The sequence below is a fragment of the Heterodontus francisci genome, chromosome 47 (assembly GCF_036365525.1).
Source record: "Heterodontus francisci isolate sHetFra1 chromosome 47, sHetFra1.hap1, whole genome shotgun sequence".
Taxonomy (NCBI): domain Eukaryota; kingdom Metazoa; phylum Chordata; class Chondrichthyes; order Heterodontiformes; family Heterodontidae; genus Heterodontus; species Heterodontus francisci.
The window spans coordinates 6,867,502-6,891,733 of NC_090417.1; the positions used below are offsets into that span (position 1 = coordinate 6,867,502).

Sequence of the window (24,232 nt, forward strand, 5' to 3'; positions counted from 1 at the left end):
AAAGGAAGCCAGGGAGGAAATAGCGGATGTGCTGAGGATCATCTTCAAACCTCAATAAATACAGGAGCGGTACCAAACGACTGGAGGCCTTCGAATGTTGCACCATTGTTTAAAAAGGGTGCGAGGGATAGGCCAAATAATTATAGGCTGGTCAGTCTGACCTCAGTGGTGGGTAAATTGTTAGAATCTATTCTGAGAGACAGGATAAACTGTCACTTAGAAAGGCGTGGATTAATCAAGGATAGTCCGCATGGATTTGTTAAGGGAAGGTCATGTCTTACTAACTTAATGGAGTTTTTTGAGGAAGTAACAAGAAGGATTGATGAGGGTAGTGCAGTGGATGTGGTTTACATGGATTTTAGAAAGGCATTTGACAAGTCCCACATGGCAGACTGGTCAGTAAAATGAAAGCCCATGGGATACAGTGGAATGTGGCAGGTTGGATCCAGAATTGGTTCAGGGCCAGGAAACAAAGGGTAGTCGTCAACAGATGTTTTTGTGAATGGAAAGCTGTTTCCAGTGGCATTCCACAGGGCTCATTGCTGAGTCCCTTGCTGTTTGTGGTATATATTAATGATTTGGACTTAAATGTTTGTTTTTTTTTTTTAGAGATACAGCACTGAAACAGGCCCTTCGGCCCACCGAGTCTGTGCTGACCATCAACCACCCATATATACTAATCCTACGCGAATCCCATATTCCTACCACATCCTCACCTGTCCCTATATTTCCCTACCACCTGCTTATACTAGGGGCAATTTTATAATGGCCAATTTACCTACCAACTTGCAAGTCTTTTGGCTTGTGGGAGGAAACCGGAGCACCCGGAGAAAACCCACGCAGACACAGGGAGAACTTGCAAACTCCACACAGGCAGTACCCAGAATTGAACCCGGGTCGCTGGAGCTGTGAGGCTGCGGTGCTAACCACTGCGCCACTGTGCCGCCCATGATTGGGAAATTTGCTGATGACAGAAAAATTGGCAGTCTAGTTGACTGCGAAGAAGATAGCCATAGACTCCAGAATGATAGCAATGGTTTGGTTGAGCGGGCGGAAAAGTGGCAAATGGAATTCAATCCTGACAAGTGAGAGGTAATGCATTTGGGGAGGGAAAATAAAGCGAGGGACTACACAACAAACGGGAGGATACTGAGAGAGGTAGAAGTAGTGAGACACCTTAGAGTGCATGTCCACAGGTCCCTGAAGATGGCAGGACAGGTATATAGAGTGGTGAAGGCAGCAGATGGAATGCTTTCCATTATTGGCTGAGATATAAAATTCAAAAGCAGGGATGTAATGCTGGAACTGTAGAATGCTGTTTAGGCCACAGGTGGAGTATTGTGCACAGTTCTGGTCATCACATTACAGAAAAGACATAATTGCTCTGGAGAGAGTACAAAGGAGGTTTACAAGAATGTAGCCAGGGCTCAAAAGTTGCAGCTACGAGGAAAGATTGGATAGGCTAGGGTTGTTTTCCTTCGAATAGAGGAGTCTGAGGGGTGACTTAATAGAGGTGTACAAAATTATGAGGGGCCTAGATAGAGTAGACAGGAAGGACCTGTTTTCCCTGGCGGGGAGGTCAATTACCAGGGGGCACAGATTTATGGTGATTGGTAGAAGAATTAGAGGGGACATGAGGAAAAGATTTTCACCCAGAGGGTGGTGGGTGTCTGGAACTGCCAGAAACGGTGGTGGAGGCAGAAACACTCAATTCTTTTAAAAGGTAGCTGGACATGCACCTGAAGTGCTGTAAGCAGCAAGGCTGTGGACCAGGTGTTGGAAGTTGGGATTAGATTAGGGCGGCTAGTTTTTTCAGCCGGCACGGACACGACAGGCTGAATGGCCTCCTTCTGTGCCGTAATTTTTCTATTGTTCTATGGTTCTATGGAATGCAATCACCGAGGAAGACCTAGTAAGAGGCAAGTAATCTCAATCAGACCTTCACAATAAAAAAGTAAACAAAGCATCTCATGTTACGAATGGTACTGTTTGCTGTAGACACTTAGAGCTGCACCCAAAATAGACCAACAGATTAACTATGCACTCCCTATGCTACCAGAGAACTGTGGCTGCAGTGTGTGCTCTCTGCATGATACACTGCAGCAACTCATCAAGCTTACTTCAAAAACTCAGTGGCATCTCCCAACAGAAGGGGCAACAGCACCACTGCTGTGGAATGCTGTGGGAATGCCATCACCTCCACGTTCCTCTCTAAGTCACACACCATTCCAAATTGTACATATTTCACTATTTCCACTTTGCTGCTGGGTCAAAATCCTGAAATAGCACACAACTTGATGGTAAGGAGGTGGAAGAATTAGAACTAGAACTGAGAATTTAGAAATTGTAAACTCTTATCAAGTTGACAATCCCTTCATAGGCCATATAAAATAATTGTCTTCTTGTCAATACTGTGAAATATACTCATAAAGCCATGATGCACAACACTTAAAGGGACTTACTTTGGCCAAATAAAACTACGCATTGAGCGTCGTAACTCTGGCATGCTCCATTGTAGCAGTATGAATTGTTGTTATGACAAGGGTGCCCATTCTGCACAAATACATCAGCCTGGCAGACATGACTTGTTCCATTGCAGTACTCAGCGAGGTCACATTGATTTGTAGATGCTCGGCATACTGTTCCAGCAGCAAGAAACTGTCGGGGAGGGGGGGCGGGGGGGGGGTGGGGTGGTGGGTGTGATAGGAATGGGGTAGAAATGAAGAACAAACAAGAATTACATGTTAAAGCTCAGCCAGGCAGCGTACCAACTATGTGTATGCTTTAATAAAAACAAGAAACGCTGGAACCACTCTGCAGGTCTGGCAGCATCTGTGGAAAGAGAAGCAGAGCTAATGTTTCGGGTCAGGTTCCAGCATTTCTTGTTTTTAGTTTAGTTTAGAGATACAGCACTGAAACAGGCCCTTCGGTCCACCGAGTCTGTGCCGACCATCAACCACCCATTTATACTAATCCCATATCCCTACCACATCCCCACCTGTCCCTATGTTTCCCTACCACCTACCTATACGAGGGGCAATTTATAACGGCCAATTAACCTATCAACCTGCAAGTCTTTGGCATGTGGGAGGAAACCGGAGCACCCGGAGGAAACCCACGCAGACACAGGGAGAACTTGCAAACTCCACACAGGCAGTACCCAGAATTGAACCCGGGTCGCTGGAGCTGTGAGGCTGCGGTGCTAACCACTGCGCCGTCCTTTTTAGTTCAGATTTCCAGCATCCACAGTATTTTGCTTTTATTTTATGTGTATGCTTACTGCATTCGATAACTACACAAGATGTATTTTGCAATCTTAGAATTAGATTCCTGCAGTCCCTTTCTTTCCCCATCCCCAAAACAATTATGATGGTTTCTCAAACTAACAAGTTGTTTTTGTACAGTACCTTTCACGTCCCAAGGTACTTCACAGAAGTGCTATCAAATAAAATGTGACAAAGTCCATAAAGAGGTATTAGGACAGATAACCAAAAGCTTGATCAAAGAGGTAGATTTTAAGGAGCGTCTTAAAGGAGGAAAGAGAAGAGAGATTTAGGGAAGGAATTCAGGGCCTTGGCGGCTGAAGACATGGCTGCCAATGGTGGAGCGATTAAAATCGGGCAGGCAGGAATTGGAGGAATACAGATATCTTGGAGGGTCTTAGGGATGGAGAAGATTACAGAGATAGGGAGGGCCAAGGCCATCCAGGGATTTGAAAACAAGCATGAGAATTTTAAACTTGAGGCGTTGCTCAACAGTGAGCACTGTAGATCAGTGAGCACAGTGGTGAACGGGACTTGAGAGTTAGGACACAGACAGCAGAGTTTTGCTGACTTCAAGTTTACGTACTAACACTGAACAACTTACTGGCGTAATAGGTTCTTCACCCAAGTTTTCAATCCTAAGACAAATTTCAAAAGCACTTGTACACAGATGGAAGTAATTTCTGTGCAACAGACAGCAGTTGCCTGGGAGGAAGATACAGGATAGCAATTTCAGAGTGACTGCAGCTAGGCAGTTGATGAAGGTCAGGATGATTCAACTGCTGATTGGTTTTTCTGTATATATAAATGTAAAAATAGAGATTGATGCTATTTCTGGTTTCCTCTCCTGACTCATGCATGCATGGAAGTTCCAATCACGTTTAAACTTCACTGCCAAGGTCTCATTTTGCCCTCTATCTAGGTGTGATACTCCCTGTTCTGTTTATTGCCCTCACTCACTCTCTCCTGGACCAGTATCTTAGCCAGTTACTTGGTGATCTTTTCACAACCCTAGTCTCTTGAAATGTTAACTTCCACTTGGTCCACTGTCTCTCCCATTGGGAAATAATCTTGGTCTCGAATTAATTGTGTTGCTCCTCTCCAACTGAGCAACTGCTTTTGCCCATTTGTTTCTCGACCAGCTCGAGCTGACAAATCAACCTTCAGCCTTCAGATTTCCTCCAGTCTTGATTCTGTTCAGTGGCAGCAAGTCAGAAAGTTGGAGATTCAGGCCGGACTATGGACTTCAGCACATGATTGAAACTGGTAACCCAGTGCACTACAGAGGAGCTGCAGCATTGTCAGAGGTGCCATCCTTCAGCTGTGGTGGATGCTGAAGCACTATTTTAGGAAAAGTATTGAGGTCATCTCTCAACTAACATCACCAGTTTGTGGGATATTACTATGCACAAATTTGCCTACATAACTCTTGTGTTATACAAGTATTTCATTGGCTCTGAAGCAAACTGCGATCCAATTAATCCCACTCCCTTGCCCTTTCTGCAAGCTCTTTAAATTTTTCCCCATCAATTCCCTTTTGAATATTATGAAGTATGCTCCCACGATCCTTTCAGGCAGTGTATTCCAGATTACAACAACTCGCTGTGTAAAAAAAAATAAGTTTCCTCATGTCGTCTCTGGTTCTTTTGCCAATCACCTTTAACCTGTAACCTCTGGTTACAGACCCTCCTGTCACTGGAAACAGTTTCTCTTTATTTACTCTATCAAAACCGTTCTCTTTCTTCATTTGCTGCTCATAAACAGACGTGTGGCTATAATTAATCGTGTTGAATCTTAAACTATTTCACTCCGGTGAATTTCATTTACAAGTTATGAGACTGCTTCATTTTGTTAGTCCTCAAGCACTTACCTTACATTTTTTGCAGCAGACCCCAAATGCACAATGTGCTCCATACTTGAGCTTACAGGTAGAGGCCTCGCAACAAGGATCATTTTCACATTCCTAAAAAATAGGGAAAGGATTTCAGCGCACCACATGCAACACAATTAAATAAAAACACAAAATTATCAACAGCTCTTATTCTGCTTTCACTCATGTCATACTCCATTCCCAACCAAAAAGCCAAACCCATCAACTCCTCTATGCCCAATGTTATTCTAAGTTCCTCCACAAGGTGTGTTCAAATGCTATGTTTGGAAATAGATAATGCACTTATTGAATTTTTTTTTTTAAAAAGAGGTTACACTGCACAGCAAATCTTTTAAAAAGGCATGATGCCACCTGTTCCAATTCTGGACTTGACAAAATGTGTCAATTCGAGGTACAGAATTGGCTTGCAGAGTTGTGTTAGAATTCAGTACGTGAAGAATGGCAGGTGCAATGCCTAATGCTGCCACTGTGTGGCACACTATACAAGTAGATCAATGCCACAGGATTAAAACTGGCATTTTTTTTGTTGCATCCGCCAATCTGAGAGCTTTGCTCATGGATGACAATCATGATACTACACAGTAGCACCCATTCTCCAACCCATTATTCTTCAAACACAGCTTGCAACTGGGGAGAGAGCTCGGGATAAACAGATTCCCACATTTATATCGTGCTGGTGTAATTTTGAATACCCTTATTTTCATCTATCTTTTCCAAAGTATTATCTGATGAAATGATGCCGAATGCAGTTCAATAACAACAGTAAAGGAATAATGGGTCTCTACTTGGACTCCTGAGGTTGAATCCCAACTAATATTCATGGCAAGATTCACTTCGGCAGCACAATGTTAATTTTGCCAGTCTCAAATAGATCTGGCAGAAGTGAAAGCACATGGCAGAAAGAGGGTAAATCCTGTGTTATTGAAACTGTCCTAGCTAAGCAACAGAAACAACAATGGCCTGCAATATTTGTAAGCTAGATTATCCCACTCCCATCTGAAGTGACACAAAGTATCAAAGGAGGAACTGGAAAATAATACAATTCAACAAAGAAGTTAGCATATAAAGAAAAATATTCTTGTAATATCCTAATCTTCCTTCCTGCAATATTTTGACCTTCCTCACACGATACTGCTGCCTCCAGATGGCACAACTGGAATCAAGAACTCACTGTATCCCCAACTGCGGACTCACGGTGACGCAATATAGTAGCACCCCAGTGAAAATGAATTTGCCAGACATTTGTTATATGTGGGACAATGACCAGTTTATTATATTTTCAGTTATGTCTATTAAAATATACACTTATATCTAAACTGCATTGCAATTGAACAATTTTTTGGCTGTTGTGCAACCAAGAATTTAACATTGCAATGCTGTGTGCTGGAAGGGAATGGGAAGTGGCCGAGTCTCCTTGTCTATTCTAGCTGTTTTCTACTGGAAGTGAATCCCAGTGCCCTCCTGTCTCCCTATCGCCCTGTATTCTCCTCGGTTTCAAAAGTTTGTCAACTCTTCCCTTACATGAGAGATGCAATGTTTGCTGCTTCAACCACTTACTGTGGCAAACTATTCCAGGCTCCAACTATTCTCTTTTCTCACTCTCAGCAAGAATTTTAAATTCATAACCCCCTCACCATAAAGTTCCCATCTAGATAAAATATTCTTTCCCTATTCAGCCCATCAAATCTTTTCATGATTTTAAAAACCTCATCAATCCTGTCAGCCTTCTTTGCTTTATTGGAGATCGTCCCCGGATCTCAAGTCTCTCTTTATTCCTGAAGTTTTGCATCTATTGTATGATGCTAACATTTTCAGAATTACAATTTCTCCAATGGGTCAATTGGTAAAGAAGTTAACCATTGCAACCCTGAAATGTACATACCACTCACAGCCCAGATTCTATCTGTTAGCCATTCTCAATTGGCACATAATGGGGTGGGGGCGGGGGGGTGGCTTCAGTGTCCCTAATAGGCGTCAACTGAGCACCAACAGTTACCAATGTACAAATATTGAGCCAGGCACACGCGTATGCACGTGTGCAGATACACACGCACACACACACACACCAAGCAGGAATCATCATCTTCAGGACAAAGAAGAAAGAACGTTGGAAGGCAAAACCATTGCAGATATATTTTTGGGTCAAGTATCAATTCATCTAGATGTAACCACTATAGATCCATCAGCATCAACTTGTGCAAGATGTGCTGATGCAATCAGGAATGAACCAGGAGTAAATTTACAACTGACCTTCGGTGATCCACAGTCACATTCCTCTCCAGTATCCACCAGCTTGTTGCCACAGAAGGGAGGACTATATTCCTCCTCAGGCCTGGGAATGTTCAGCAAGCAAGAGCCCCCTCTATTTAAGATCATAGCTTCAAAGTCATCAGCACTGCAACTGCTGAAGTTCATGGCACCTCTGTAACAGGATTCAAAATCTCGGAATCGGTCATTACAACAAGCCAAAAAAAACTTTTGAAATGATTTTTAACTCAAGTTATAGCCCATCAACCCAATACAAGTGCACTTTTCTGGATGGGATAGGCAAGTGACACAGTGATGTCACCAACACATGGTTCATGCAGTGGAGGTTTATGTGAACTTACGTGGCTCCAGCATTCATTATGCATGCTTTTGCTTCACAGAGGCAGTTCCGGTCATTATCATGGTTCATTCCCAAGTTATGGCCCAGCTCATGAGCAACGATGGATGCAAAATACAAAATGTTTTGTGAAAACTAGAAAATAAACCAGATAGAAGAACATGAAAACTAAGAGCCAATATTTCAGAAGCTTGAATGCCCCCCACCCCTACCATTCCCCACACTTAAAACAAAATATATATAACTTCAGAAGACTTTAAGACATTGAATACACTTCAGAGATGATCACAAGAGAATACTGAAGGAAACTAATTCCTCCCAGCCTACAGTGTCCTTAACAAAATTTGTTTGGCGCACCTGCCTTCAAATCTATGACATTTACCACCTGCAGAGTTACTAACTGCAGACTGCAGCAACTAGTCAATCTTAATTCAACAGCAACTCTCAGCCCACAGCCTCCACCACCTAGAGAGGCAAGAGTAGCAATGTTATGGAAACATGAGCACCTCCAAGATCCTCGGCAAGTCTCACGCCAACCTGACTTGGACATGTTGCCAATACACTGTGCCAAACTCCTGGAGTTCCCTACTCAATACCACTTTGAGAGCATTACCACCACACTGACTGCAGTGGTTCAAGACAACCCACCACCACCTTCTCAGGGCAACTGGAGATGAGCAATCAATTGAACCTTGCCTATAATATCCACAGTGTGAGAAGTAGTAAATAAAAATACTCATATTTGGACTTTAAAAGAAACCCTGAAACTGATAACAGCTCTAAAGGATTTTTAGGTTTTCAGTATGGTAAAGGTTACTATGATTGTGGCAGGCTGCTTGCAACAAGAGCTTGAGGGGAATTGTGTCACTGACCCACCCAGAGAACCAGCAATTGAATAGCAAAGATAGGCAACTTCCCTTCTCAAAAAGGGTTGCGAGTTTATCCATCGTTTTGTCCTCCAGGAGCAGAATCCAGGTAAACTGCGGCTGCAGAAAACTATGATCTTAATCGTCACATCCTTCTGGCTAAAGCAGGCGACACAGTCACATGCAAGGGGGCCAGAGGAGAGGAGGGAAGACAAATAGGAAATCTAATGCAAAAAGAAGTCGATTCTCTGAATGAGCACCTGAGCAATTTCAGCAGAGTGCAGTAAGCTCCCTTCACTCCTCTTCAAGGTCACAGAAATTTTCCACAATACAAAATTCTGTAATTCTTTGAATTAATTTAAAGACAAGGCAAGCATGGGGGCATGGAGAAGATAAGCACTGAACTTTTGGATGGCTGGCTTTTTCCCTTGTGGAACGAGAGATACTTCAACACATCATGCATTATCCTAACAATTACGGATAAAATTAATGCATATAATTTTGCTTAACTGTGTAACCAAGTAGATTTACTTTCTTGGATGGGATATTGCCACAGAATTCCACAAGGAAATAAACACAGCACCATAGGAGAGAGCTTTGGTGTGCCATGCATTCACGGTACAGTCTTGGAGTCTACACCGACAGTTCACCTGAGTTTCCAGTTTCAGCTGTGCTCAAGGAAGGAATGGAACAGACACCACACACTCCTCTATTGAGAAAATTCTGCCAGAACACAGTTTTAGCATTGACAGAGGCCGAGGTCTATTCACCCCCTGTCTTATCTACAACGTTTTGCTCCATAGTTCATGTTTCTGTTTTTTTTAAAAAAAGGTAGTGAGAAGTAATTATTGCATACCACATTGATTCCTCCACTGTGGCTCCTTGAACAGATAGTACTCACAAAGGCCATTCCTGCAGTCTCACCAAATCCCCTTTTCCTGAAAGATATACAAAAAAACACAGTAAACAGAAACATTTCTCTAAATTTATAGTATTTTCCTCACTTTTGGCCATCAGGATCATGGATTATGGTGATTTATAGATTTTAAAAAATGCCTGCATTCAATTTTTGAATCTTTCCAATGAACAACAGTTATAGTACAATATGTGTTTTTTTTTATTCATTCATAGATGTGAGCAAAGCTGGCAAGTCAGCATTTATTGCCCATCTCAATAAATAAAAAAAAAATATTGTCTAAGGGGTCGGCCATTTATTTATTTAGAGATACAGCACTGAAACAGGCCCTTCAGCCCACCGGGTCTGTGCCGACCATCAACCACCCATTTATACTAATCCTACATTAATCCCATATTCCTACCACATCCCCAGCTTCCCTCAATTCCCCAACCACCTACCTATACTAGGGGCAATTTATAATGGCCAATTTACCTATCAACCTGCAAGTCTTTGGGTGTGGAAACCGGAGCACCCGGCGAAAACCCCCGTGGTCACAGGGAGAACTTGCAAACTCCGGACAGGCGGTACCCAGAATCGAACCCGGGTCGCTGGAGCTGTGAGGCTGTGGTGCTAACCACTGCGCCACTGTGCTGCCCCCAGATGCGGAGAAATTTCTTCACTCAAAGGGTTGTAAACCTTTGCAATTGTCTACTGCAGAGAGCTGTGGATGCTCAGTCAGTGAGTGTATTCAAGTCAGAGATTTTTGGATATTAAGGGAATCAAGAGATGGGGGGATAGTGTGGGAAGACGTATCTGAGGTACAAGATCAGCCATGATCTTATTGAATGGTGGAGGAGGTTCAAAGGGTCTAATGGCCTACTCCTGTTCCTATTTCTTGTGTTAAATCCTCAGCAGTTAGTCATTGTAATGTCCTGTTCTAGCAAAATGAAACCCCACTATTGAAAACAGCAAAGTAACTGGATCTGGGTTGTTTTTTTCAACTAAAATGGAAAATAAAAAATCTAGCTGCATTACAAGGACAAAGAACAAAGCACCATTGAGCTTCTGCATTCCTCCTGCCTTAACCACTTCTCCTGCAAACGAATAAAGAAACAACTTTGATTAAAATAAATTCTCCTCCTGACTCCAAATCTTTGATCACTAATTCTTGCACAATAGTTTCCTCTTATCTCCCATGACCTTTCTTAATTATCAGTCAAGCTTCTGGTCATATTAGCATAATACAATGGAATCACAGAAGATGATAGAAAATCTAATGAGATTTCACCATATCTTTCAGAAAAAAAACATACATAGTGCATCCCTCAGAGAAGTAAGCTTTCAAAAAACACTGCATCTTACTTCAAGTATTCCGCATTAAAAGATTGAACACTCACAGAATTAAATGCGCGCTATCATGCCTGCGACGAGGCAGTAAGTCCTTCTCTCTCCACTCTACAAAACGCCCTAACACTTCTCCTGCTCCTCCTTCGATACTGATTTGATTCTGTTTGGACCATATTTCCAAGCCAACCAGTACTATACGGATGTTCATGGAACTGTACATCTGAGGAGGGAAAAGAGCAGTTTATTAATGACTATAGTTCCAATTTATTTCTGGTCAAACAGCCAAAAGATCAATTTAATCAGGGGCTGGCACCATATTCAAGGGAAAAGAAAGAATTCTATATTTTCCATGATTATATTTCTTTTCCCTTTGTTGTCAGGGTAGATCTTTCGAGATCAAAGGCAAATTACAGAAATGAGACTGAGTCACCAAGATCCTTCTTGTCTTAAGTCCTGATGTGCTATAGCACACCATTATCCTCTTGGAAAAACAAAACTTACCTTTACAATGCGGCCGGTCACAAGTTACAAAAAGTGTTTCAAAATGTGGCCCATCCATGAAAGAATCATGCTTGACTTCAATTCTCAAGGAATTACAATCGCCATCACATCATCTACCAGAGAACCTGAAAGACCACCCCACATCAGTCTAGGCACAGGCTTTCATCTTTGCTGGGTGAAAAGCCAAGAACAACCCAGCTAACAGCACTGTGGCAGTACCTACACCACAGCTACTGCAGCAGTTCAAGAAGGTGGCTCACCAGCACCTCCTCAAGGGCATTAGGGATGGGCAATAAATGCTCGCCTTGCCCACAAACAAATAAAACATAACAACCCCATTGATTTTCAAGTTGTTAACATACAGGTATGCTCTCAGGCGCTCCAAATTTGGGGCATCTCCATCTCGTGCAACATGTTGCTGTATTCCACTATGTTGGGGATAGCAAGGGCTGTCATGCAATATGGATACAGCATGATGCCATCACCATGGTGACAACATATCTGAACCCTTGGGCTCCCCTAAACTAACAGCCACTCTTGTACTAAAACCTAGTTGGGTCAGACTACTCTGACAGTTGGAAAGTTGCTGCAGTGTCTGGCCAAGTCCTCTCAGGCTCAAGGTGTTAGAGCTCACCAACCACAAGTATTTCATCAGAGCCAAAGCAATCTCCCATCTTCCATCTTTCAGCCACTTCTACCACTTCGCAGAAGCACTAGAGTTGTTGAGTGAGCATGGGTTTCTAAAATGTGTCATGAGCCAAGTGTAGAGGATAGCCCCCAAACACTCACAGTTGTTACGAAAGAAGCAGAAGGAGTGTACTGTTAATTCAGTTCCACTTCTCCGCAGGTCACAATATATAAACTTTTTCCCCACTTATCAATACAGTCAATCGTGGACTCTGTTTTTATCCCAGAATCAAACACACCAACCAGGCTTCTTGGATAAACAATAAAATTATCAGTTTATTATAAAACAAGTCTTAACCAGTAATGAAGTAAAGCATAAACACACAGATTGAAATGTTAAAGTTCCCTTTTTACTTCAGCATCACACATACACTCTACACACGTTACCAGAACACTAAAGGGATTTTTGTTTTTAGAGCTCTATTACAGACAAAATGCCCACTTGGGCTGAATACTTGCTCTGTCTTGAAGGAACTGCAGGTGAGATATGTTGTGTTCCAAAAATGTTCTACAGTCTGGCCTCCCACTCCTTGTAGATGGGTCACTGGGATCTTTTAGAACAGTTATTTTCAAGGGGCATTGAGAATTCATTTAGCAGGCTTTTCTTCCAAGACAGGAGATGAGAGGAGTTGACACAGTGGACTTCTCAGGGTCTTTTAGAGAGGTGCTAGAAAGCTGAGCTGGGTTGTGGTCTTCTCTCATTCCTTGGGAATTCTCTGCTTTCCTTGGAAGTTATCTCCCTTTTTATACAGTTCAACCCCAATTCAAAACAATTCAAAAGTGAAACCAACAACAGGTCAACCTTTTGATCTCCATCAATCTTGAGCCGTCACTTCTTTGTAAACAACTTCTCCAAGTGTCCGAAGTTCGCTATTGTTTATTGAGCTGGAAGTCGAGTGATTTCCCGGAAAAGCTTGTTGTTGCTGGAAGTCAGGTGGTTTCCGAGAAAGGCTTGGTTTCCTCACAAAACCTCAGTGCCCCTTTTAAAGAACATTTCCAGGGTCTGTTTTTCAAAGTGAAGTGGCCTTTACATGACCCACTTTGAAGTTTAACAGTTCTTCAAACTTTCAAAAATGAATCCTTAAAATATATATTTAACAAAACACTGAGGCACTTTCATAACACACTGTACTCCTCAGAAAACTGTAGGTATTTTGTCTTGGGACTATAAAAGTCGGTTGGAAGGGTAATGATTCTTATCAGCACAGCTCCTTCTATTTGCTTTCCCTCAGTTTGCTCCATTTTTCTGCCTCTGTTCTTAATCTTCCCACAGTAGAATTCTTAGAAGGGCCCCTACAAAGAAGCAACTGCAATGCCAGAAGCTCCTGAACAGTTCAGAACCTACAGCAGTAATTAAAAGCAGGACAAGTTATTTCAGATGAAAAATTGAAGGCAAATAGGGTGGTAATTGAGATTTTAAAAAAAATCACCCCCATATGTTCAAACCCTTCCTAACCAAGGAAATGCAGATGGAGTTTGGAGAAATTCTCGTTGATTAATAATGGCGGGTAACTCAGCTGCTAAGAGCTTCAGTTCCTTGCTGAAGTGCACCGGTCAATTTAAGAAAAACAAACAAGGAAATTGCAAAGAACCAATTTCTTATTCTTCACTCCCCAGTGTTGTTGTCAAGCTTGTATGCACAACCAGACCACAGGAAGTCTCCAAACAGCTGCTCAAGGGACAAACCCACACCAGTGCTATACATCAGAAGTCTATAAAGGCCTCAGTAATTTTCCCCATGAAAATAAATTATGAAAATACACTTACTCCATCAAGGTAATTGGCAAGCTGAACCATCTGTTCCCTCACAGCAGTCTCATTCTTGGTAATATCATACTACAGCAAAAAGGAAACACAGAAACTGAAGGGCACAGCAACATCTCTTCAAGTTTTTAATTCTTTCATTTCAATTTAGTTGCACGAAGCAGGTTTTACACTTACCAGGTCTTTATCCACAACCAAAAAGAGCTCAACATATCGAGTCTGGGGCAATATGGCCCGCTTGCTCTGTGAACAATAGAAGGCAAAGACCGGTAAATTTTCTGATCCAGCAGAGAATCTTTTTCCCCAGTTACAATGATGGCAGGAGGCAATAACATATCGTGTCCACATAAAAATGTGTTTGCATGGGATTCAGACTGTTGAATCCCATCATTACCATTGTTGTGGGTGTATGTAAATCATTTAAATTTTAAAAAACATTAGGCTTTGAGCTAAGGTTCAGGTACACCCAAAATTGCAGCTGCCGAACAATCCCAACTATCTTTCGTTGGGATAAACAGGATTACTCAAATCATGCTCATGTATCAAAATATATGACTAAATTTATACAAAATCAAAACAAAAAACCCACATTATCAATTATATATTAAAAATATTTTGTTACTTCAGCATGAATGGCTGGACATTTCCTGCAATGTGAATGGAATATGATGACAATCATTATGAAAAACTATTGTTCTTATGTTTCTCAAGTATGGGCAGGGAGTACTGGTTGGGAAACTGCAAGCCTGAAAACCTTGAGATTTTCCAGCCATTTACACCAAACAATGCTTCCTGCAAGCACTATTCCTCCCTAGGAGCACCACTGGTGTCAGCTGTGGCTCTGGTAGCATACTCACCTTGGAGTCAGGAGGTCATCTGTTCAAGTTCCACCCCAGGGCCTTGAGCACAAAATCTAAGTTGACACTCCAATGCTGTACTGAGGGAGTGCTGCATTGTCAGAGGTGTTGTCTTTTAGGTGAGCCATGAAACCAAGGCCCCGTCTTTCCACTCAGGTGAACTTCAAAGATCCCATGGCACCATTTTGAAGAAGGGAAGGGGAGTTACCCCTGATGTCCTGGCCAAAATTCATCCCTCAACTAACGTCATTAAAGCAGATTCTTTTTTTCTTTCTTCTTTCTTTTTCTTTTGGGCCTCCTTATCTCGAGAGACAATGGATACGCGCCTGGAGGTGGTCAGTGGTTTGTGAAGCAGCGCCTGGAGTGGCTATAAAGGCCAATTCTGGAGTGACAGGCTCTTCCACAGGTGCTGCAGAGAAATTTGTTTGTTGGGGCTGTTGCACAGTTGGCTCTCCCCTTGCGCCTCTGTCTTTTTTCCTGCCAACTACTAAGTCTCTTCGACTCGCCACAATTTAGCCCTGTCTTTATGGCTGCCCGCCAGCTCTGGCGAATGCTGGCAACTGACTCCCACGACTTGTAATCAATGTCACACGATTTCATGTCGCGTTTGCAGACGTCTTTATAGCGGAGACATGGACGGCCAGTGGGTCTGATACCAGTGGCAAGCTCGCTGTACAATGTGTCTTTGGGGATCCTGCCATCTTCCATGCGGCTCACATGGCCAAGCCATCTCAAGCGCCGCTGACTCAGTAGTGTGTATAAGCTGGGGGTGTTGGCTGCTTCAAGGACTTCTGTGTTGGAGATATAGTCCTGCCACCTGATGCCAAGTATTCTCCGAAGGCAGCGAAGATGGAATGAATTGAGACGTCGCTCTTGGCTGGCATACGTTGTCATTATCATTATCGTTGTCATTATACCGTCATTATCAGACTGTTGTTTGTGAGAGCTTGCTGTGCACAATTTGGCTGCTTTCTTTCCTACGTTACAGAATTATTTCATAGGCTGTAAAGTGCTTTGGGCATCCTGAGTTCATGAAAGGTGCTATACAAATGAAAATCTGTCTTCTTCTTTCTAATTAGCCCTTATAACATTTAGAAATTGGTGCATTGAAGCTTTGTGGCTCATGTTACAAAATCTTTTTTTTAAAAGCCATTATTACACAAAACAAAATAGCAGTGAATTCTACGGGTGCCCTGATTAACATTCCTCCCTCAAATCAGCACCAGCCACAACAAACTAAGTGCTCTTTCATTGCATTACTGCTTGAGCTATTCTATTTATCAGACTTACCAGAATGATACCTGAACTCCAAGGGTAAAATTACAAAGACAAGTTACACAAAAAAGGGTTGTATTCCCTGGAATTTAGAAGTTAAAGAGTGACTTGATTCAAGCTATTAAGGAGAATAGATAGGTTCGAGAGGGGGAAACTATTTCCGCTGGCGGGGGAGTAGAGGATTAGGGGGCATCGTCTAAAAATTCGAGCCAGGGCTTTCAAAGGGTGGCAGAAGTTTGGAACTCTCTTCCACGAATGGTAATGGATACGAGATCAACTGTTAATTTTAAAACTCAGATGGATAGATTATGGGGAAAAGACAGGTATTTGTAGTTAGGTTGCAGATCAGCCATGATCTCACTGAAAGTTGGAACAGGCTCAAGGGGCTAAATGGTCTACTCCTGTTTCTACCTTCCAATGCAACAGGCAAAACGGTAATTGTGTGTATCCAAAATGAGTCACTCCTTTTCAAAACAAAACATAATTAGGAAGTGCTTTGAGATGCTCAAGTGATACCATGTGGAGGTAACCTTTACAACCAGCACTGTTCTTATATGAACCCTTAATATCCTCATCCAAAATACTGCTGCATGCTTTGGTACAGGTAGCAATTCTTCTAAAGTAAGCCTGTTAACTCCTGTGGCAATAAAAGCATACTTAGTATTTCAGTGAAAACTTCTTGAGGAATAGAATACCTCAAATTCTTTTAACCACACTTAGGTACAGCAAGCTTCACAATTTTCTTCAGTTGGCCCTCAGTCCTGCTGCCAATCTTACTACATCCAGCTCCACAATCTCAGAGGTTGGTGACTACATGCCTATTTCCTTACTTACAGGAACTTGAAATCTACTTTTTCAAATACTGCAGCATTAAAAATAAAAAGACTAGAACTAACCAAGAGTTATATAGATGCACATTTTATATCCAAATATATAGGGAGTGATTTGTATAGATTCAAGCATTTGCAAATGACCTGAGAGTTACAAAATAGGAAACCGCTTCACACCTAATTTTATGCAATCAAGAACAGCACCCAGCACAGCAAAACAAACTATCAGATGGAAATAACATTGACAGCAGCATTATGCAGCCAAGAATCTCTCAAATCCATTATTTACTTTCCTCTATTCCAGCCAGTTGGCAGCTTCCCTCAAATGACTTTATCAGCTCTGAATTTTAAGTGGGAAAAGGGAAGATAAGATGGGAAGATGAGGGGGGGGGGTCACTTAAGTACTGGAGGGATAGGGGAGGAAAACTCGTTAGAGGGATTATGCCCCTGCCCCCTCCGTCCCACCTGTACTTCAATATCCTGGAATTGCCTACATGCCCTCCAACTCTTTACGGGTGCATGTCAGTTCATATTCAATTGTGCTTTTGTACTTGGCCATTTTTCTAAGATTGGGAATTCCCTATGTGGGCACAGAACAGTATCAAACCAATATGCAGCATCGAACTCACTGCAATAACAATTTTTTTTTTGCTAAACATCAATCTTTTATCACATTTTGCAAAAAAAATCTGTTTTTCAGCATATTAGGATAGATAGGTATGTCACACAAGTAGTTCACAAGATAAAATTACTTCCACAAGGAGAATTTCTTTCCCTTCTTGCTTTCCAATGAGAAAAAGCTCTTAAAACATCAAAGTGGAGTATCTGACACAGACTTGGTCGAAGGGAAGAATTTTAACCAAGAGGCCTGGACTAATGATCCAGAGACACGAGTTCAAATCCCACCACAGCAGTTGGAGAATTTTAATTCAGTTAGTTAAATAAATCTGCAATGTTAATAAAATCTAGTATCTGTAAAGTTGACCATGTTACTATCAGATCATCATCAAAACCCATCTGTTTCACTAATGTCCTTCAGGGAAGGAAATCTGCCATCCTTACCCAGTCTTTGACTCTTATCTGCCATCTGAAACGACCTAGCAAGACACTCAGTTGTCAAGAAGGCAGCTCACCATCACCTTCTGAAGGGCAATTAAGGATGTGCAATAAATGCTGACCTTGCCAGCAAAGCCCACATCCCGTGAAGGAATAAATAAAAAAACTCATTTGTGCATTCTCATTCATTTTGTGATTTAAACGTACAACTAACTGGCAACAATGAAAATAGCAAAAAGGCCTGGACTTACACGCAGGAAGCCTGTCATACTGTGGCCATCATGGGAATGTTGTTCTGCATGCTCCTGGTTTTCTTGCTGCATGGTGCTGGCCAGATCAGATACTCCACATATCAAAGGCACTTCAAGCAGATCCTCCATATGATAAACTATGTGTTGGAAGGTACTGGAGGACTCAAGAGGTTCAATTGCGTAGTGTGTGTCACCTGTCTGCAATAGTCCCCTGTGGAGAAACAATCACAGCTGCCATGTTGTTATATCAGTCATTTATCAATACATTTGATGTACACTGTCAATTTTTTTTTAAATTGACATTTAAACCTGCATTAAATAAATGTAGACTGAATGCCTATCTATCTAGTTCCAGCGATCACAGGTCCCTATCAAATTCGAGAGTGCAATGGTATTAACTGTGTAACATTGGACTGCATCATTAGCTTTTTAGTCAGGGGAGCGTGTGCGGAGAGGAGGGCAGTAACTAATTCCTCCCCACTTTGTTGCATTTCTGGTCTTCCTGGTACTACACCAACCCTGGCTGAGAGAACAAACCATGCAGCTCTCTGACTTTCACTGGCACCATTAGGTGTCAGCTGTGGCTCAGTTAGTAGCACTATCACCTCTTAAGTCATTAGGTTGTGAGTTCAATTCCCACTCCAGAGGCTTGAGCTAGAATCCATGCTGATAGTCCAGTACAGTACTGAGGGAGCGCTACACTGTGGGAGACGGTGTTGCGGATGAGACTTTAAACCGGGGCCTGTCTGCTTTCGAAGGTGGACGTGAAAGGACCCATGGCACTATTTTGAAGAACAGGGGCTTATCCCCAGTGCCCTGTCCAATATTTAGCCCTCAATCAATATCACAAAACAGAACGTGCTGTGCACAAATTGACTGTCATGTTTTCTACATTACAACAGTGACCACACTTTAAAAGTACTTCACTGACTGTCAAGGTTTTGGGACGTCCTGAGATCATGAAAGGCGCTATATAAATGCAAGTCTTTCTTTTCTTTCATTCTGTAACCAGAAACACAGGAAAAATGTAGGCTACTTGTCCACTAATTCCGTAACATCTCCTCTCCCCAACTCAGTTACATCATGAAAATTAACAAGTCAACAACACATATTGAGTTTATTCGTCTTTTTCATCTGAAATCATATGCAAATAACATGGTTGCATTCAAAAGTAAATCTACTATTTGCATACAGTGATCAGCACCTATTGCAATACTATACTGGACCGAGCTGTAGAGGAAGCACTCTTCAAAGCCTGGGTGAAATTGTAAATGGTTTGAAATAGTGCAACAGAACAGCCACTTTTGGGCAGACATTGTGTCACCTCATGATTAATGGGCATCATAAACTTGACATCATTGTATTAAGTACTGTCACCAGAATTGGACTAGAAATTGTGAAGTAAATAGCATTCATGAAATGTAATAAGTAGGTACGTAAATTACTTTTTCAAAGCTACATTTGAAGAGCTCTTACCCCTTACAATAAGGAGAAAGAAACCAGGATGAATTCCATTAGGTAAGTGGCATTGGACATAATCTAAACTTGGTGTTACAGAAGCAATCTCAAATAGCCAAGTACAAAAAACAGGACAGCAATTATTGTGGGCTTTAGCTGGCAGATTGAGACTTTGTTAAAGTAAAATGCTGCAAATGCTGGAAATCTGAAATAAAAACATAAAATGCTGAAAATGGTCAGGCAGCTTCTGACAGAAACACTGTTACCGTTTTGGGTCATGACCTTTCATCACAACTGAAGAAGGTCCGAGATGCAATAGGTTTTAAGCAAGTCCAAAGGTAGGCAAAGGAAAAAGGGGTGGGGAAGAACAAAAGGGAAGGCCTGTGATCGGGTGGAAGGCAGGAGATTTATGGACAAAAGGGATGATGGTGCAAGGTAAAAGGAAATGGTAATGGGACAAGAGAAACAAAAGTTGGGTCAAGAGGACGTGTAAATGGGAAAAGCAGAATCATCACCAACAGTTGCCATCCAAAAACAAAAAGAAATGGGGGCAGAGGTTTTGATCTGAAATTATTGAACTCAATGTTGAGTCATGAAGGCTGTAAAGTAGATATAGTCGAAAGATGAGGTGCTGCTCCTTGAACTTACATTGAGCCTCATTGGAACTGTGCAGGAGGCTGAGGACAGAGAGGTCAGAGTGGGAGCGGAGCAGAGAATTAAAGTGACAGGCAACCAGAAGCTCGGGGTCACACTTGCCAACTGCATGATTGAAACTTTATGCTGGTAGCCATTTTCCTTACAGGAGAACAAAAACAGACCATATCCCTTTCTAAAGAGATTTATCTCCCATGCTTTTGAAGTTCGTTGTCGTCATTGATGTTTGAAAATGTGTGTACCAAATGTGCCAAAAATTAAGCTAAGGTGAATTCACACCAAATACGATATTTAAATTAATTTTACAACCAATTTCAACTGACTGCTTTGGCAGCCTCATGCAGGAACTGCAAAGTAGCCCAATACATTCATGGCAGGTGTACCCGATTCAAATGGCAATTTCCAATCTGACAAACCGTTATCATGCAGCATGCTCTAAGACCTCATCATCCTGCATTCTTTAATTGTAGAGTTAACACATGGCAGGAGGTAAATAATATAGAATTAACAGCATTTCCACACGATCATTTATCTCAGACCCTCTCAATGTGTCACATACAGTGACTGTTATTATGTGGATAAATACAAGGAGGAGGAGTGCAATCTTTACCTGAGCCCATTACAGGTGCTAACAGAAACCATGGAATTATCCATTCCTTCCACATACCCCTGGAAGTGGCAATGGTCCTGCAAAAACAAATAGTACAGAAATATTAAAACACATCTAGAAATAGCAGTAATGGTTTTCCACCCACTGTCTGTGATGGTTTTCCCACCATAATCACCGACTTCTTCAAAAGTACCTTCCAAACCCGCTAACCCTACGACTGAGAAGAAAAGTAGCAGGAGCATGGGAACACTACCACCTACAAGTTCACCTTCAAGTCACATATCATCCCACCTTGGAAATATATCGCCATTCCTTCACTGTTACTGGGTCAAAATCCTGGAACTTCCTACCAAATAGCGCTGTGGGTGTACCAACACCACATGGACTGCAGCGGTCAAGAAGACCACCACCTTCTCAAGGGCAGTTAGGACGGACAATAATTGCTGGCCTTGCCAGATATGCCCACATCTCAAATGAATTTAAAATAAGATTATGATAGGCTAATCTCGACTTTTCCTGACCAACGAAAACAGAGCAACGGGAACAACTAAAACAGAGTGGCTCTATTTCCGCCAATCTGCTATTTTAACACCGCTGTTTTTTGTGGCAGTAATAAATGCAAATCAAGGAGCCATGATTTACACATGCTCCTTTCGGTCCCACAAGGAAGGTCCAGGCATCTACTGGGTCCCTGTATTCTCACAGGTAATCAAGATTTCACCTCACTACATCATCTACATACAATCAATGGTTCTGATCAGATCAAAATATGAAGTAAAATTATCTCAGCCGCTCGATCATCTCTGATCATATAAAGTAAGAGCTCGCATCACAAAGGGGCAACAAATCACAAACAATGGTCACCAATCGGATTATTACTGTGGCATGAACAGAATCATGGATTTAGGAATGGGTCACGAGAAGATGGCTTAGTTTGGGATGCCGAGAAACACACGGCCCATTCTTAGTTAAGTGAATCATCTCCAATGTTCCACTAGACAAAGCTGGTGCTTTTGTGCCCTGCCCATAAACGAGTTGCTCCTTCAAGGAAAAAGATGCAAGCAATTGCACATTATTCCAGCTCCTGTTCCCTCGATCCTATTCCACTAATCACCCAACTTACCCTCCTAGTCCCCACGTTACCCGAAATTGCAAATGGTTCACTCTCTTCAGATGTTGTCCCTCTCTCTTCTAAATCTGCTGTCATCACCCCTCTCCTTTATCAAACGAAGTGACTCCTGACAAGGCAGAGCATGCACATAGCAATCGCAGAAGTCATCAGTGCATGCAAACATTTGCCAGCTTGCCAATACGAATGCGCGCGCTGATGTCACCATGCAATGACATCATCATCCCTCAATCGCCGCAATCACTGGCTCCATTCCCCCGAACAGCATCCTGCTCCCACCCGCCAACCCCGCTTCAATCGGCGCTTTCAATTTCTGCTGCCTTCCCTCAGCCACTCGCTCCCCGCCTTGCTGCTGCTTCCCTCAGCTATTCGCTCCCCCCTCCAGCTTCCCCCCTCAGCCGCTCTCTTCTTGGGTCGCCGCTTCCCCCCTCTCCCCCCCCACTCACTCCTGCCCTCGCCGCTTCCCCCACCTCCCAGCCGCTCACTGCAGGCTTTGTCACTTCCCCCCTCAACTGCTCGGTCCCGGCCTTGTCTCTTCCCCCTTTGTCTGATCGCCTCCCGCTGCGCTGCTTGAAGAAGCTGCCAAGGGGTGACGGGGTGATACGGGAGCCAGTGGCCAAAAAGAGGGAAGCAGCGAGGCCTCGAGCGAGCGGACGGGGCAGGCTTGGGGGGGTGGGGGGCGGAAGGGGGAAGGTGGCGGTTTGCAGGATGCGAGTGGCCGAGGTGGGGAAACAGCGAAGGCGGGAGCAAGTGGTTGCGGGAAGGCAGTGGCAAGGCGGGGACCAACTGGCTGATAGGGGAGAAGCGGCAAGGCGGGGAGTGAGCAGACAGGCGCGGGAGGGAGCAGCGAAGAGAAATGCAATGGCAGGAGGGAGCAAGCTACTGTTGGGGATGGGTTGGAGGTGGTGATTGCAGCCACTGTGGGGATTTGGATTTGAGGCTGTGTTTGTTTTTTTGTGACAAATTGAGCAGCACCATCTTTATTACAGGCAGCTGCCTGAGACGTCGCAGATAGTGATGTTTTAGTGGATGAGGCTGCATTTGCACATGTGCCAGTATTGTACCACGTAGTGGTTGCATTGTCAGCAAACGCAGCCTTTATAAAAACCAATCATTGATCCTATCACCCTTGCAAACTACCATCCCATCTGCAACCTCCCTTTCCTCTCCAAAGTCCTTGAACGTGTTGTTCCCATCTTTCCCAGAATTCCATGTTTGAATTCCTCCAATTGAGTTTCCACCCGTGTCACCGTACTGAATCAGCTCTTAAAGTCATAAATGGCATCCTATGCAACTGTGACATGTCTACACTTTCCCTCTTTGTCCTTCTCGACCTGTTTGCAACCTTTGACACGGTACCACACCCTCCTCCTCTCCATCGTCATCCAGCTGGATGGGAGTGCTCCCAGCTGGTTCCATTCTGATCTATCTAATCATAGCCGGAGAATCACTTGCAATGGCTTCTCTTCCTGCTCCCACACCATTACCTCTGGTGTTCCCCAAGGATCTATCCTTGGCCCCCTCCTATTTCCTGTCTACAGGCTGACCCTCGGAGACAACATCCGAAAGAGTGTTGTTAGTTTTCTGATGACACTCAGCTCCACCTCACCACCTTTTCTCCCAACTCCACCACTGTTGCTAAATTATCAGACTGCTTATCCGACATCCAGTACTGGATGAGCAGAAATTTCCTCCAATTCCTACTCCAAACTCCGTTTCTTAGCTACCTGGCAACAGTCTGAGATTAAGCCAGTCTGTTCGTAATGTTAGTGTCATATTTGACCCCGAGATGAGCTTCCGATGTCATATTTGTGCCAAAGACAGCCTATTTCAACCTCTGTTACATTGCCCACCTTCGCTCCTGTCTCAGCTCATCTGCTGCTGACACCCTCATTCATGCCTTTGTTACCTCTAGACTTGACTATTGCAACGCACGCCTGGCTGGTCTCCTACACTCTACTCTCCGTAAACTTGGCATCATCCGCATCTCTGCTGCCTGTGTCTCAAGTCCTGTTCCCCTAACACCACTGTGCTTGCTGACATCGGCTTCTGGTCAGGCAATGACTTGATTTTAAAATTCTCATCCTTCTTTTCAAATCCCTCCATGGCCAAGCCCCTCCCTATCGTAGTAATCTCCTCCAGACCCACAACCCTCCAAGATACTTGCGTTGCCCTAATTCTGGCCTCTTGTGCATCCCTGATTTACATCGCTCCTCCATTGGTGGCACCGCCACCCCCCCCACCCCCACCCTTCAGTTGCCGAGGCCCCAAGCTCTGGAATACCCTCACT

The 24,232-nt window shown here is 43.1% G+C and overlaps 1 protein-coding gene across 2 annotated transcripts in view; it reads right to left on the reverse strand.

The window, feature by feature from the left end:
• The window catches only part of LOC137357182 (disintegrin and metalloproteinase domain-containing protein 9-like), a 131,257-nt gene that overhangs the window by 43,364 nt on the left and 63,661 nt on the right, over positions 1-24,232 (reverse strand). For both annotated transcript variants that reach the window (XM_068023312.1, XM_068023310.1), the window contains exons 5-14: positions 20,814-20,890; positions 18,092-18,302; positions 14,000-14,065; positions 13,826-13,894; positions 10,921-11,090; positions 9,482-9,563; positions 7,764-7,894; positions 7,405-7,576; positions 5,134-5,226; positions 2,463-2,658 (exon numbers count right to left, since the gene is read on the reverse strand). In XM_068023312.1, coding sequence (XP_067879413.1) covers positions 2,463-2,658; positions 5,134-5,226; positions 7,405-7,576; positions 7,764-7,894; positions 9,482-9,563; positions 10,921-11,090; positions 13,826-13,894; positions 14,000-14,065; positions 18,092-18,302; positions 20,814-20,890 — 1,267 coding nt within the window. The remainder of the gene's footprint in view (positions 1-2,462; positions 2,659-5,133; positions 5,227-7,404; positions 7,577-7,763; positions 7,895-9,481; positions 9,564-10,920; positions 11,091-13,825; positions 13,895-13,999; positions 14,066-18,091; positions 18,303-20,813; positions 20,891-24,232) is intronic.